Below are 16,407 nucleotides of genomic sequence, written 5' to 3'. Positions count from 1 at the left end.
CTGTGCTGTTCCTGTTACTCTGCCAAAGAGGGGACTGCCGAGACGCTGGCGTCCCCCGTCCTCCTTCTCCCCCTCACCCCGCTGGCAGAGAGAGGGCAACACCTCTGTCGTGGCCGAAGGAGCGGGAGCTTCAGGGTGGTGTCCTCCGGCAGCCAGCTAGGAGGATGGAACTTAAATTAGAGCAGGAGGGATTCGGGTGAACCGTGAACTTCCCCTGACATTCAGGGGGCTCCAATGCAGGGGAAAGGCAGGGAGCAGCTGATGGTTCTCAAGCTTTGCTCCTGTTACAGGAGGCGACAGACAACTGCTCCCTGGTGGTGGGTGGGGGTTGGGGGAAGACGAGGATTTGTTTTAAGCCAGGAGGCTGGCCACCTGACCTGTAGTTGGAGATACATCATTGCCTCAGGTTCTGCAGTCCCCACAGGACAGGGTGGGGTGCTGTGGGGGGGGTGTGAAGACTTCTCGCCTTGGCCATGCCCCCCCCCCAGCCACCACCCTCTCCCTATGGGCATGTGACCTGTGGCCTAAAAGTTGTCTGCAGCACTGCCCTCGCTTTCTGTACAGGAGCCCCATCTCCTGTGTGCCCGGTAAGGAGTTCCTCACAGGCTAAGTGGTCTTCTTGTCCACCCCTGCCCCAGACCTTCTGGCCCAACTGTTTCCTGACCCCGCTTCCTTCCCCCAGTCCCTCCCAGGGGTGGGGATGCCTCACATGCAACCCTAGGACTTCCAGGCTGGCCCACCGTATGGCTACTTAGCCCCCTACTCAGGTCTGGGCAGGGGGCTGGGCCAACGCACCGTGGCCTGCGGGGGACCATGAAGCTGCCTGTGAGTGGAGATGCCAGTAAACTTCTCTCCGGCATCCTTAGGAACTCACACTCCCAAAACAGCCCACCAAAGCACATGCCATTCTTCCAGGCTAAACTACCCTGTGCCTGCAGCTTCAGGAAGGAGACAGCAGAGTCCCGAGTCCCGATGGCTCAGTGACAAGAAGCTAGACAGCCTGGGGAAGGAGGTCATGAAAGCACCCAGGGCCGGGTGGGGTGCAAGGGGAGGAAAGCTGTTCCTCCTCCATCAGCTTGACCTCGCACAGAGCACCTGGTGGGAGGCAGAGGCGAGCCTGGACCCCAAGGCCCGGGTTCCAGGCTCTGACTCGTTCTGGCTGTGTAACCTTGTGGGAACCATTCCCCTTCTCCGGGCCTCAGTCTCCCCACCTGCAAGGTGAATGGGTTGCACTCGGTCAGAGTTATTCACCCCTCCCATCAGAAGGTCCCCTGGGGTTCTTGTTAAAAAAAGCAGACTCCCGGGGCTCCTGGGTGGTTCAGTGGTTAAAGCCTCTGCCTTTGGCTCAGGTCAGGATCTCAGGGTCTGGGGATCAAGCCCTGCAGCAGGGAGCCCGCTTCCCCCTCTGCCTACTTGTGATTTCTGTCTGTCAAATAAATAAATAAAATCTTAAAAAACAAAAACAAAACCAGATTCCCAGGTCCTCCTTGCAGAGTTTGACTCACGGGCGTTGAAGATAGTCCTGGGCCTGTCTTTGAACAAGCGCTCTGGGTGGCTCTTCCTACCAGGCAGGTTAAGAGGGGACAGAGGGTCTCCAAGGTCCTTTCCAGTTTAGATCTGGAATTCTCAGGACGGTGTAGATCCGCCCCCTTCCTCCAAGACCCAGATGCCCGGAGCCCTCAGACAGCTTGGGGTGTCCTCCCATCTCTCCTCTGCCTTCTGCTCACTCATTTCCTCAGCACCCACTGAAAGGATGTGTGGAGATGGAGGGGAGGGGGCACAGGAGACGGGGTGGGGGCGGCAGCTGCAACACTAGATACATTCGGGTCCCTGCCAAACGCCACCCTTAAGAGAGTATTCATTGCGGCGCCGTTGGTAATAACCAGACTGAGAATAAAGATTGGTTAAATAAATGATGGCATGTCTGCCCAATGTGGTATTATGAAAATGTAAAAAAGAATGAAGATGTTCTTTAGGTACCGATCTGGAACCATCTCCAAGACGGATGATCATATGCAGAAAGCAAGGTGTCAGACGGTGTGGAGAACAAGCAACATTTGGATAAAAAGAAAAAAGAACACCTGTATATGTAACTACTCTCCTAGGCAGACAAGGTGTTTGGAAGAGCACCCAGGAAACGGGCCTGGTCCCTGGGGCGGGAACCCAGTGGCCAGGGCAGGGCAGGAAGGACCCTTCTCTGTGTTCCCATTTGTACCTTTTGAATTTTGTATTATGTGTAAGCACCACCTTCTCAAAAACATTTAAATATTTCAAAGGCTCTCCCAGGGCTTTTTCCCTCTGCTCCCCGCCCCCCACCACACCCGGCCGCCATCTTGGAGTCTGACACACAGCGCCCCCTGGCGGGACCCGGATGTACTGCGCAGGTGGGTGGTGTGCGGCGAAGGGACGTCGGTCCCAGGGAATGCAGGTGGAAGAAGGGAAGGAGCAAGGACCCAGGTGATCTGTGTCGGAGCCAGCTGATGCCCTCCTGGCTCACACTCCCTTGGGGATGGCTGCGAGCAGCCATGATGCCGGGCGCCTGTGCAGTGGACCCAGACCTGAGCTGGGGCCTGACCCACCGTCCACATGGGCAGCCTCACCTCCCCACTGAGGATCTCCTGGCACTCGGAGTAGTTCACGCGGGCGGCCCAGCTGCCATTGGCCAGGCACTCCCTGTAGCCGTTGTCTGGAAGAAGGAGAGAGAGTCAGAGTCACCCATGGGCTCCTCTCCCAAAGAGCAACCCAGGCATCCGTCTGAACATCAGTCCATCCATCTGGGTGAACACAGGGACCTGCCTACTGGGTGGGGACACTGGCGTTGAAGCTGAGGAAAGGGTCTTCCCTACTACCCCAACTTCTTGCCTCTTTCTGCTCTCTGGCCCCAGAAGGGCTGCCCATGGGCTGTGGCTCTGCCTTCCCAGGCTGCCAGGATCGCATTCCTGGGAAGGGGCCCAGGGGCAGGCTTGACTAGCTAGCTGCGGCTGTTTCCTTGCAAGGCCTTCTGTGGCCGCAGATCACGTGGTGGGTGCCCTTCGGGGAAACGTCCCGCCTTGGCTTCTCACATGGTAGCAAAAAGGATGGTGAGAGCTGATGAGTCAGTTCTCCCTCACGAGGCTGGGCACGCTCTTGGTGGAAGGGTATGCAGTGACAGCTTGGGTGGCACACTGAAATGACGCTTTTCTACGGGGACTACCCATGGAGAGGTTTCCTATGGGGGGGGGGGTCCTCACGTGGCAGTGTTTCCCATGGGGTGGGGCTCACAGGGCAGGTGTTGGGGAAGGTCCTGGTGGCATTTCTCTAACAGCAGGATTTACATTGGAGGGTGATGTGGTGGGCGCATCCAGGTGGAGGTCTCTTAGGACAGAACAGGACAGGCCGCAAGAGTGGGCTGGGGGATGTCCCGGGGGTGGGTCTCACGAGATCCACTACAACCAGCTCCCAGCCTGGCACAGGGCGTTTCGGGAAAAAGACAGGAGGACGGCCCAGGGAGGCATGGGGGCCTGTGCAGCCACCAGACTGGACTGGGGCCCGGAACCTGTCACCTTCTAAGGAGATGGGGAGGAGCCCTGCGATCTGAGATTAGGCCTGGCTTCATGGCTCTTGGTGGCTGGAGCTGTACAATGGGTTCCTTCTACTCTCCCTCCTGCCTGCACCCCTGCACCCACCTCAGACATCTTGGGGTGTCCTGGCAGGCACCAGCGCCCTAAAATCCAGTAGGGAAGGGGCCAAGGAAGATCCAAATCTTGAGTCTTTTCTCCTTTGAGGACGGAGGTCGCCCTCCCTTACCCTGGCATTGGTGGCTTTAAATATGTTTCCTAGAGTGAACTCTGGCCCCGAGCCCAGGCAGCATGGGCTAGAAGAGCAATCAACCTTGAACCAGTCCTGCTGCAGGCCCTTCCAAGGCTCACACTGACCCTCATGCCACCTCCCCACCCTGGCAGAGCTCCAGGACGGCTGGGGAAGCTGCCTGAGTCCCAGTCTCTGAGCCCGGAGCTCGGCAGGGGCAGAGCACCACATGGGAGACAGAGTGGGACGCCCTAGGCCCGGCTCAGGGCTGTTGGGCCACAAGAGTGAGCTCAGCCAGCCAGCCTCCCGAGCCGCTAGGCCCTCTTGTCGTCTGTAAAGGGAAGGGCTTGGGCAGCTGACCCCCAGCAGGCACTCCAGCCCAGACCTGCCTCTCGGCTGGCAACAGCAGGACAAGAGGGAGATGATGGCGTGGTGGGTGGTGGGGGGCGGATGCTGCTGCCTCTGGGAAAGACGGAGCCATGGTCTGACCCCGAGGACCACAGGGTCGCGGCCTCTCTAACGTACTCCTGGCCGCACTGCTGAAAGACTGCTCAGGCCACAGCGTGCCAGTGGGAACATGAGGCTAAATGCATTTTTAAAGTTCTGTGCAGCTTCCCTTCCCAGCAGAGTTGAGCCCTTGGGCAGAGTTGGCAGAGGAGCTGCTGATTCTCTCCTAATTGCTAAATGAGGGATAAGCTATCAGAGGGCCGAGGGCTTAGTGACTGGGATTTCAGGAAGGTCTGGGAGGAGGCAAGGAACCAGGGGAATCCACTGTGTCTGCCATGGATAGGACGTGCCTGGGACCCAAGGCCACTCTGGAATGTCTGCAAAGAAAGGGGCTTTGGGCAGGGATCTTGTTGGAAGAGGCATGGTGGGGGTGGGGTAGGAAGAGGGGGATGGTCTTGCTTTAAGAAAGGGAGCATGAAGTAGGGTGAAGAGCGTGGCCCTCAGCTCAGGCATCCCTGGTTCAAATCCTGGCGCCACTCCTTCCTAACCGTGTGACCTTGGGCAAGTCACACAACCTCTTAGCTTCCTTATCCGCAAGATAAGAATAAGCTTCGCAACATCTCCTGCCTCAGAGGCTGAGTGGGCATATTTAGTTCACATGTGCAGAGTGCTTGGCGCTCTACCTGGCCTGCGGTGTGCTCTATTATTTTCATTATTATTGACTTTGAACTCTTTCTTATATAACCTTATCTAAGATTCGGGACAGGTTACAGTTTCCCTATCAAAGGGGGTACTGGTAGAGGCTGCAGGAGATGCCCCCTTGGCTCAAGCTCCCCTTTCGTGTCCCCCAGGTGGGGCGGGAGCCTGGCGCCCCTCCGAGGCCTGATCATCCGGAGGGAGCAGGCTTCGGTGGGAAGGGAGGAGGTGGGTGATCCGGAAAGAAAAGCAGCCCCCCTCCCCCCACCCCCACCCCACAACAAATCGTTGCCAGGGAGGATGCGACCTCCTTGTCTTTAATTGCTGAGCTGAGCAGTCCTCCCGGAGAGTCTCGGGAAAATGGATATTTTTGGAAAAGCTTCCCATCCCTTTGAAGATCAGATGTAGCAGGAGGGAGGGCCTTAAGGAGAAGGTCTGGAAGTCCTGGCAATGCCTCACCAGTAAATGAATTAATTAGTGCCTAATGGTTAGGTACAATTCTGGGCTCCCAGGCACCACTGATTATATGGGTGTGTCCCTCACTTTCTGGGACTGGGGGCACCTGCGAAGGGCGAGTCCTCCAGACCTGGCTTCATGTCCAAGGAGCATCACCCCCAGCACCCCAGGGGCAGAGAGTTCCTCACCTATACCTCCCACCCATCCTGCAGGTGGAGAAACTGAGGCCTGGAGAAGGCAGTGCAGAGGGTTCATAAGCCAGTTCCAGGTGGAGCCAGGGCTAGAACCCCAGACTCCCGGCTTGCACTTGAGGTAGCGGCTAATCAGCAGCTCGTACCCAGGCACAGACATCTTCCTTGGGGTCATGTTAAGTCACCCTTGGAGACAAGAGTGGAGTGAGCTCATGTGGAGAGACAGGGCTGTAGCCACAGAAAGCCTGGCCGGCTCCACTCAGCAGGGTGGACTTGACCATGGAGGCAATTGGGAGTCACAGATGGGTTGATGGGAAACCAGAGTCAGAGAGCCAGTGCCTTGGACTGGGGCAGTGGCTCTGGGGATGGAGGGAAAGTCGGCTCAGAAGTGAACATCACTTTGGAGGTGAAATTGACAGGACAGAGATAGAAGGGCATCCTTCTGGGAGCAGCCCTGTGGCACCCTGCCAGGCACCAGCCCCTGGGAGCCCTGCACGGACTGGGCACACAGCACCAGGAGTGAAGCCTTGGCCCTATGACCCTGTGACCTTGGGCAGCTGTCAGCCTCTGCCTCCATTTCCTAACTTAAACCGGGCCCTACTGTATTGGAGGCTGGTGGGTGGCACACGCCAAGCTCTCTTCTTAGGTCCTTCTGCCCTTCTCCGGTCCTGCACCTCCTCCCCGCCCCCTCCTCTCGGGTCCAAGAACTGGTTGCAGACACAGGCACCTGTGTGGTCTGGCTGTTCCAGCCTCCTCTGAACCTCCTACCCCTCCTGGATTGCAGCCACCCCCCGAGCACCCTTAATATAGCTGGTAAAGGAGACGGGGCAGGAGGAGGAACGTGGGAGCTCTGAGCTGAAGCCAAGCACTTTAGCTTTCTCATCGTCAGACCAGGAGCCAAAGGCCATAAGAGGGAGAAAATATGTTAAGGTCACTCGGCAAGTCTCCAAGTGAACCACCTGGGGTCTGGTCACCCTCGGCACCCCCTTGGGACTCAGAGCCTAGGCTCATCGACCCCAAGAACCCACCTAGGTACCCCACAGCCCTCTCTCTGACAGGACAGGGCCCCTGGCCTGCAGGTGCTGCTTTCTTCATAAGCAGGAGCTGTGAGTCATTGACAGGGGAGAGCAAATTAATTCTGAGGGTGACAGGTGGTGTGACAAGGAGCTGCAAAGCCTGGAGGTGGAGGCTCAGGAGGCCCAGGGCCTCGGGGTAGCAAGGTGTTTATATGGGGATCAAGTATCCAACAGACCCTGGGCAGTCCTCCCTTGCCCCACCAGCTCCAAGAGCCTGCAAGCGAGGCTCAGCCCCCTGCCTATGGATCTAAAACTGTGTCCCCCAACTCCTGGCTGCAGGGCCCTGGACGGACCTCCTAACCTTTCTGAGCTCCAAGTGGGGGTGATTCTGTTTCCTGCCCTAGCTCATAGGGCTGTTCTAGGCTGATCCTGACTAACCCAGTTTGTCAGACAGACTTGCAGGCAAATTTCAGCTTCTCCTCCTACCAGCTGGTGACCTTGGGCAAGTTCCCTAACCTCTCGGAGCCTTGGAAACCTCAGTGTGGTATGAGAACTATAGTTATGCACAGCATCACCCAGGGGTATTGTGGGAATCAGTGGTAGAGAGCACAGAGCTGGTCTTGGGCAAACAGTGGTTGTATCCACAAGATGTACTACAGTCCTGTCGTCGTCAGGATTATTTCCCCCACCTCCAACAGGTCCCAAGCCCTCCCATTCCTGTCCCACTTCCCAGCAGAGGGTCCCCCCTTCCATAGGCTTCCTTACTTGTGGTGTTGTAGCGGACACCGTAGAAATAGGCGGGGCAGGGTCGAACCACCAGCTGCCCCGCCGGGCTCCGGGGCCAGCAGGTACCAATGAGGTCCACGGAAGCATTGCACTGCAGTCCTGGGGGCAGAGAGAGCTGGTGAGGCAGGGCGAGCTCCCCACTCCCACAGCCTCCCCACATCACCACACGCACACACCAGCTAGGAATAAGATGGGAGCGATGACCCCCAGTGTAGAGATGATCTCATCTCAGGCAGAGGAGCCATCAAGGAAAGGAATCTGAATTTGCCGCTATGGCACTAGGGAGCTGGCTTGGGTTCCAGAGTAGAGGAGGAACAGAGACAGCTGAAGGTGGTGTTGAAAGCTGAGATCTTGATGAGCATTTAGAGAAAATCCCGGACATACTTCCAGTCCTCCACTCTGTAGCCCGAGGATACTTCTCTCGGCCCCTCATTTGGTAGAGATTAGACTTCTGAGACTTCACAGTCTGGAGCAGCCTGGAACAGACCCAGCCAGTCCTCGATCTAGCCCCCTGCACATGTCAATGGAACCAGACCACAACCACTCCGACTCTATGGTGAGGAACGGGTTAAATGAAGCTGGCCATGCTGTTCCCTCACTTGATAACCACACTTACTGAACACACAGTGTTTGCGTTTGGACTGTGCTGGGCCCTAGCGGAGGATTGATGGAGAAGGGAGCCACAGGGAGACAAAAGAGGGAGAAACCACCTAGGAGGACGGGAAAGGACACTGAACTAATAATGTGGGACACTCACTTCAGACGGGCTCTGCTACTAATTTGTTGTGTGACCATAGGCACGTCGCTTGTTCTTTAAGCCCTTGTGTCTTTATTTATTTATTTATTTATTATTTTTTTTTTTAAGACTTTTATTTATTTATGAGACAGAGAGAGCAGGGGGAGGAGCAGAGGGAGTCGGACAAGCAGACTCTGCCTCAAGCACGGAGCCCGACGAAGGGCTCCATCCCAGCACTCTGAGATCATGGCCTGAACCCAGGCCAAGAGTCAGACGCTTAACCAACTGAGCCACCCAGGAGATGGACCACCATTTGTGTCTTTATAATAAAATGAAGAGGTTGGATCTGACCAGAAATTCTTAATCTCACTCTACTGGAAGCTTTAAGGGTTCACAGAGACTCTGAAGTTAAGTGAAAAAATTGGTGTATATATGCATCTTAATTGGGAAAGGGACCGTGGCTTTCATTTGATTCTCAAAGAGATCTATGACTCCAAAAAGATGTCAAGGTCCAAATATTTTCCAAATATCCAAATATTTTTCCTTAATTGAAGAGCACTTTGGTTTTTTTATTTTTTTTAAGGTCATTTGTTTGTCAGAGAATGGCGGGGGGCAGGGGAGAGAGCACGAACAGGGGGAGAGGCAGGCAGAGGGAGAAGGAGGCTCCCCTCTGAGCAGGGAGCCTGATGTGGGATTCGATCCCAGGACCCTGGAATCATGACCTGAGCCGAAGGCAGACGTTTAACTGACTGAGCCACCCGGGCATCCTTTGAAGAACTCTTTGGGGTGGAGTGTGTGCATGTGTGTATGTACGCCTGTCTCTTGGGGCAGAATGGAGGCCACAGGAATGCTTCTGGAGGGTAGGGAGGCTTTTAGTCTCCAGGGAGCGGGGTGGGAGGCTGGGTCGAGGATAGCCTTGGCACCTTGGCACCTCTTTCCCTGCCTTTGGGTGCCCTTATTCCACAAAAGTCTGGCACACGAGTCCTGTTGGGACCCAGTGTGCCCGTCCCAATGGGAGAGGGTGAGCGATTCTTGGGGACAGGTGCAAGAATGCACAGACAAGCCAGGAAGAGCCACGAACCAATGCAGAGGCCACCACTTCAGGGCTGGGCATCAGATTGGCCAAGCCCTGGCTGGGGCCCACCTGCCATCTCCTCCCCATGTTAGCCTGATCTCAGTCTCTCTGGAAACAGCCCAGGGTTAGGTGGACGTCCTTCCCCTGCTGGATGCTGGGTGGTGCCCAGCAGTCCGTGTACCCAGTGCTGTTTTTTTTTTCTAATCAAAGCGATCCATAGGATGTTCCTGCAAATCGGGGCGCGGGGCAGAGGCCTTGAGACCAAGAGGTTTAACTGAAAGAGAAAGAAGTCTGGGTTGGAGCTTCAGGGACCCGGGGAGCTGGCGGGCTCTTGGTGCTGTGCCACAGTACAGCCTCTGTGAGTGGCATCATGGTGTGGTAGGCAGGAGGAAAGCAGCTTGTGGTTGTAATCTCTCATGGGTCATGCCACTCATGCTGAACCACTCGTGCTGAGCCCAGAGGCGGGGGGAAGCTAGAGGCAACTGGCCACGGGAAGGGGGGGATAATATAATGGACCATGCTCTGGTTTTTCAAGGCCCATCGTCATCTATCTCTTCAGTCCTCATCCACCTGCAATGTCATCAGTCCCTTTCTACAGATGAGAAAACTGAGGCACAGGGGTGTTAAGTGACTTGCTCAAAGTCAAGGGTCAATGAGTGAAAGAACCAAGAAGTACAGCCAGGTGTTTTTTACTTTAAACGGTGCGCTCTTTCTAGTATGCCACATTTTGTGCCATTAAAGAGAGGAGAGAAAGCCCAGGAGGCAGCGGGGGAGGGAGCGACAGTTTTGAGGGCTGTGTGCTAGACATGTGCCAGGTACGTTGCATAGACCTTCTGATCAAATGATATCATTATACCTTCCTCAGACAGCTACTCATTCATTCATTCACTCACTCATTCATTCACAGTGTCTCCTGAGCTGGGCACTGAGAATAGCAAACCAAACGTCATGTGTGGCAGCACCAGGAACTTGTCTATCATGCTCTCTCAGCATAGGAGCTGCCCTCCACCCTCCGCCCTCCGCCCTCCCTTCCCTCTCCCTCTCTCTCCTGCCCTGGACACTTCCCCAGAGCCCCTTTGGCAAAGAACAGAGGGCCAGGCATGGCCGGACACCAGCCATAGCCAGGATCGGACTAGAGCCAAGGCAGAAACCAGTTACTAAGCAGATGGCCCTTCTGACCTCGATGACCTTGTAGCAGCCAATGGCTGGAGCCCTGACCCACCCGCAGCTGGTAGGTAGGTATGAGGGGTGGAAGCAGGTGGAACAGCCATTATTTGCCTCTCGTCTGGTACGGATTAGGGTTCCTTAGCACCTACTATGGATCTCACACCACCTGCTGTGGTGAGTGCTGATTCTCTCCAATTTACAGGTAAGGAAACTGAGGCCCAGGCAGTCAAATTGTTTATGCAGAATCACACAAACACTAAGAGGTAGAAGTCGGGTTTGACACCTGTCCCGGGCTCTTCCCACGGCACCACAGAGGTCCCCAGTCTGGGCCACTGGCCCTCATAGCATTTGGTTGCACAGTTTCTAGCCCCTGCTGCCGCAGTGCCTCTCTCTCTCTCTCTTCCCCCCTTCTACCACCCCCACCCCACAACTCACAGAAGGCTGAGTAGGGCGGAGAGGGCGGGTAGGAAGCAGGGTAATATTAACATTGACGTGACCTTTACATTAAGAGCCCGGAAAATTCTGGACGGAATGAAAGTCTGTGTGCGAGAAGGGAAGAAAGGGGGGGGGGGGCAGGCTTTAGAATAAAGGGTAGAAGCCATCAGCAGCATCACTGCCTGCCGGGTGGGCGGGGTCCGGTGGAGGGGCGTAGCCATACGGGGGCGTGGCCAGGGGCCAGGGCCAATCAGAAGCGGCGGCGAGGTCTGGCCTTGGAGAGACCAGCATTAAAGTATGGGGCGAGGACTTAGGGTTGGAGGGAGCCGCCTGAGCAGTAAATGCAGGGTGTTAGAAGAAGAAAGGAGCCTGGAAGAAGAGGGGCAGGAACCCAGAAGTCGAGGGAAGGGAGGAGGCTGCAGAACAGGGCCTCAGGGGCCATACCCAGCCCTTCACAGCTCACGCCGGGATTTCAGTTCACCGCGCTGCGGACACGCGGTCCCTCGAGATCAGGCAGAACCCGGGTGTCCAAAGGGGAAGGGTGTGTAGGACTTGGGGCGGGGAGAACCAACAGTTGCAGAACACTACTGCATACCAGGCTGTGTAAAGGGTCCTTCTGGGAACCCAGGCCACTCATTCAATCCATTTAAGCACTTGAAGAGAAGAAAAGGGGATGGGAGCAAGTGGAGAAGGAGAAGGAGGGGGAGAGAGGAAATAGAAGGAGACAAAGACACTGAGAGGAAAACAGGGAAAGGTAGACAGAAAGTCAGGAGAAAAAGGTACCGGGAAAAATAACTCTAGAGGTGCTGGGGGTGGGGAGGGAAGGATCTCCTAGTTGGGAAGGGGAGAAGGAAGGTAGGGAAGTCTGGGTGTCTCTCAGCATCGGGGCTATAAAGACCTAGAGGTCATGGCTGTTGAACTCTAATTCTTGAGCCAGTGTCCCCTCCATTTGTCCCCCTGGCCTAAATGCCCAATCCCTCCTGCTCTCCTGGGGGTTATTTTCCCCACTTGGATAGCATAGTTGTGGGGCGAGGAGCACTCTGGACAGGAGTAAACCAGTCTTGCAAAGAGCTAAGCCGATTTACCAGCCAGAAGCAAATAGCCTGAGCTACTATTACCGTCAACCGCTGCCCACACCAAGCTGTTCCAGGATGCCCCTCCTGGCCAATTAAATCCTAGATGGGGAGGAATAATGGCTTTGCTCTTTATTCAACAAGTTTTTACTGACCACCTAAGAAAATTTTTAGGAGCTGGGGACACAGTAATGCATAGGAATACAGTAATGCATAAAATTAGTGCCCTGCCCTTAGTTGAGGGTGGGAGGTAATGGATGCAGCAAACAGAAAGACAGACAGACACAGAGCTGTTAAGCAGTAAGAAATGCTACGAGGAAAAAGCAAGTAGGGTAAGGAGATAAAGAGGGCCAGGACTGCTCTTTCAATTTGGTGCTAACATTAAAACAGAGACCTAAAGGGAGTAAGAGAGGGGGCCATGTGCACATCTGGGAAAAGAGTGTTCTAGGTAGGGGGTACAGCACATGCAAAGGCCCTGAGGCTAGTGTGTACTTGGCATATCTGAGGTTTTGACATTCTTATCACTTGGTGGCTTGCCCCCTCCTTAGTGAGGCGGCTAGGTCCCTTAAGTGTTTTTTTCTGGAGGCAAGGGGTGGAGCCGAATAGGCTAAAGTAATGTGTAAGACTAGTCCTGGGGCTTCCTCCATCTCCAAATGCACACTCTGATGTTTGTGGGAGCACTGTGGTTAGACGGTCCCAAACCTGTGCCAGTGGAGGGAAGAGGAGAGAGGAACAGTGTGGACAGTTCCCTCTTGCCTCTGACAAAACCCCTGCTGAGTCAGGGTCCCTGGGAGGGGGGCGTTTTAACAAACCCAATGAGAACCCTTTGAAAGTGGCCTACTTAATGCTTGTGCACAATTGGGCATGGGTTTCTCGCCTCAAGTAGATGACATAATTCCTTTCCCAGAAGGCTCAGTGTCCAAAAGCGCCCAGCAGATCCTTCTTTCATAGAGAATTTCAGAAGGAAATCAGAATCTGGTTCTAGTCCCCAGTTATTTTGGGTGTCCCATCAGTGGCCTCTGAGTGAACCAAAGGAGGTGGGCACCTAGCAGCAGCCCCGCAGTTGCATGGTTCAGCTTAAGAGAGGAACTCAGCCAAAGCTGCCCATAGGGTGGCAGGTGGCCCAAGGACAGTCTCTGAAACAGACACACTTGCCTATTCAGAGGAAGGCACTGTTGGGATAAAGGGGTTGGGGCTTTGCCTGGGACTCTGGCATGGAGAGGGTGGCAGAGGGCAGGCCAAGAGTCCTGCTCTTGCCTCCACCCCCTTGTGGCTGAACTGCCTCTTTTGTGGCTGGGTAGAATGGAAAGATACCTTTGCGAGTGTGTGACTCATCAGGACAAGTGGGTAGGAGCCTCCTGTCCTGTGGGTTTGTGAGCTCTCCATTTTTGCATCACTGGCACCTAGTAGAGTGCCAGGCGTATAGTAGGTCCTGAAGGAAATTGGGGGCTGTGTGTAAACCCTGTACAGGTGTGGGAAACTGCAGGGGTGAGAGGCCACACCTGGCCCTGGGGACGATGCCTCTCCGGGCAGCCATGTATGTGGTGGCCCATTTAGTTCAAATTTTGGGGCTACTGTGTGTGCTTGGGCAAGTTACTTAACCTCTCTGAGCCTTAGGTTCCTATTCTATAAATCGAGGATAAAAGTACTTCCTGACAATATTGCTATGATGGCTGAATGAGATTTAAGTACTTAGAATGGTGTCTGATACTCAGTAGGTACTAAATAACTATTAACTATCATTATTAACATTCATGACCTTAAGACGGAGGGTAGGAACGAATGACCCTGGGTCCTTATCAACGGTATGAGTTCATTTGTCTCTGATGTCATTAGTCAATAATTCTATTACTTTCTGGCATTGTCATATTCATGCCATGATTTTATGATCTGCCAAGTCTGTGATCTGCCACATGACAGAGCTTTGACCCTAGGGACCCACCCTCTCCCTGCTCCTGGCATGTGAGAGGACCCCCCAAAGGCCCCAACTCAGTGCCAGCCACCCCGGCCAGACGCCCAACCATCTGTCCCAGTCCCTCCACCCCACCCTCACCATCTGTCTCTACCAGTGCCCATCGGTCTGGGTAGGTCTTGGCAATGGAAGACAAATAGCTCGTTCTCCGGGGCTCTTGTGCCGGGTAATGGATTGTATGCCATGAAGCCCGCCAGGCTGCGCTGGGCGGAGGGTAGGGGCATGGCGTATAAAATCATCGGGGAATGAATGACACTCATCATGGCCTCTTGCCTCCAAGGACAGGTGACACCTGCATGGGCTCACAGACGTCACGCCTCCACACACAACGAGCAAATGGATGGAGGCTGACCCGGCCCCAGTGCATGGGGGACTGCGGGCAGGGCCTTTCATCTCAGACTCAGCCCGCGGACAGGTGTCTTCCCTCCCTGTCTCTCTCCGCTAGAACTCCAGACTCTTGCTCAAGAATCTTCCAGTTCCCCATGGCCTGGCTTAGCCGACTTCACAGCCAGCTGTTCCAGGCTCCCAGTAACCTCCCCAGGCTTACTGTTCTTCCCTTCTCACGCCTCCCCTGTCATTCCACCAAATCCACCTGCTGGTCTTGGGTCAGTTCTAGCTTCAGCTCAGAGCACTGGCTCTTCGCTGCCAGTTCATGCTCAGAGTCTCTCAGAGACTCACTGTGAAAGTGACTCCTTCAGGAAGCCTTCCTGGATTCATACCACCCCTGATCTATCCTCCCCGCCACCTCCAGTATAATGAGCCATTCATGGCGAATGCCTTCCCCTCACTGCAGCTCTATACAGTTTGCACTTTCGAACGCCTGCTGCTGTTACCAGCAATCATACACGGTGCTCAGTAGTGGCACGGCTCTCTACAGTCTGTAACAGATGGCCACAAAACTCCGTCCATTTAGTTGTTACAGATCCTTGTGGCAGGCACCACCCCTCCCCCAACTTTATAGCTTGGACAAAGTGAGGCTCAAGGGGGGGTCAATGGCCTGCTCATCTCTGGGGCTGCTAGAGGGGTCCCCTAGGGCAGAAGGACAAGACAGCACCGTGGTGAGCATGGGACCCAGTTGGCCTTCTCCAAATCTGGGGCTCTTCCGCTCCCCCAGGCTCCTCCCACAGTGAAGGCCCAGTAGGCCAGGCGGCAGCTGCCCTGAGGCCCAGGTTCAGAAGCTCATGCCTCCTGCTTCCCTGTGGGCGCCCTGTGGCCCCCTCTCTGCCAGCATGCGCCCGGTGCTCGGCTTCCCAGGGCACATATTTGTGGGTTTGACTCCGGACAAGATAGTGAGCCCCTCTTTGTCCCCCTCATGCCTTCCGGGGGTCCCAGTGCACAACAGTGCTCAATGCACAAGTTGGATTGAATCAAGGAGAGACCTGAAGAGGAAACCGAGTCACTGAAAGCGAGCCTCCTGAAGACCTTCCAGCGCTGGGCCCTTGGCTGAGCCGCAGCCTTCCCAGGAGCCCTGGGTCCAGGGTCCACACCCTGAAAAGTCAGAAAAGACCCGGCCTTGGACGTCACAGGCCTGACTCTCCCATGCCTCGGTTTCCTCACCTGTACAGACATTGAGTCTTAAACTCTCATGAGAAGAAAGATAATTCTACAAAAGGACTTTGCAAATGGCGTGCTTGCACAAGTTAGGAGTAATATGTGTAGTTATGCCATATTTTCTACAGAGCAGGTATAAAGCCAGGTTGCCTCGGCTCCAACCTTGGCTCTGGGACTTACTAGTTTTTTTCCTCTGTGCCTTGGTTTCCCTAGGTGTAAGTGAAAATTGGGTTACTATCTCTCTAGTACTTCCAAGAGCGCCGGATGTGGAGTTAGCACCCGATGGGTTTCTGGCAGCAGAGGACAGCAGCCCCCCTTCCCCACTATGGGGACCCGAGTCACAGCCCAGCCCTTGGCTCCATTGGTTCTCACAGCAAGGGCTGGGGTGACTCCCCCATTGCCCGCCCCACGGCTGATGCTGGGACCTCACAGCAGCTCTCCTTCCCACCAACTTCAGGGCCCTCCTGAGCACAGTTCTCTACAGAGGGGTGATGAGCTGCATGGGGTTCGGGAAGAGAAATCTCTCTACTCTTCCTGTCTAGGGGCAAGGCTCTGTGTGCAGAGGATGGGGCTGTGGAGACCTGGAATCTTGCATGACAAGAGGAGGGAGACTCACCAGAGATGTTGCTGACCAGCGACAGGCTCTCGCAGTGCTGGTCCTGGAAGGAGGCGGAGATTGGGTTCAGCCCCAGCAGGAGCAGGGCCTGTGGACACAGAGAGGCGAGGGACTCGGTGAGACCATGTGGGGAACTTCCTGCTTCCCCTCGCTTCCTGCTCACCCCAGCTTGCCCTCCCCCTATCCCCATGTCCTCTGTGTCTGGAAGGTCTGGAGCTGCCCTGCTCTAGAAGGGCTTGGAAGGGAAGTGGGTAACAATAGTAGGAGCCTAGATTCCCAGGATGATGGTTCCCTGGTTCCTGAGGGCTGGGTCTTCGTGGAGGCTGCGCCTGAGGAAGGCTGAGGCTGTGCTCAGAGGACTCCCATCCCTACCCATCTAATCACCAGTCCCTGCAAATTCGGCC

General features: G+C 55.3%; 1 protein-coding gene across 3 annotated transcripts in view; it reads right to left on the bottom strand.

Moving 5' to 3' along the window:
• CRHR1 (corticotropin releasing hormone receptor 1) overlaps positions 1 to 16,407 on the bottom strand; it is a 47,061-nt gene that overhangs the window by 10,935 nt on the left and 19,719 nt on the right. For all 3 annotated transcript variants that reach the window (XM_082706531.1, XM_082706530.1, XM_082706529.1), the window contains exons 2-4: positions 16,004 to 16,091; positions 7,358 to 7,477; positions 2,601 to 2,686 (exon numbers count right to left, since the gene is read on the bottom strand). In XM_082706531.1, coding sequence (XP_082562657.1) covers positions 2,601 to 2,686; positions 7,358 to 7,477; positions 16,004 to 16,091 — 294 coding nt within the window. The remainder of the gene's footprint in view (positions 1 to 2,600; positions 2,687 to 7,357; positions 7,478 to 16,003; positions 16,092 to 16,407) is intronic.

Source organism: Mustela nivalis (assembly GCF_964662115.1).
Source record: "Mustela nivalis genome assembly, chromosome: 17".
Classification (NCBI taxonomy): Eukaryota; Metazoa; Chordata; class Mammalia; order Carnivora; family Mustelidae; genus Mustela; species Mustela nivalis.
This window is presented reverse-complemented; position numbering and strand designations above follow the sequence as displayed.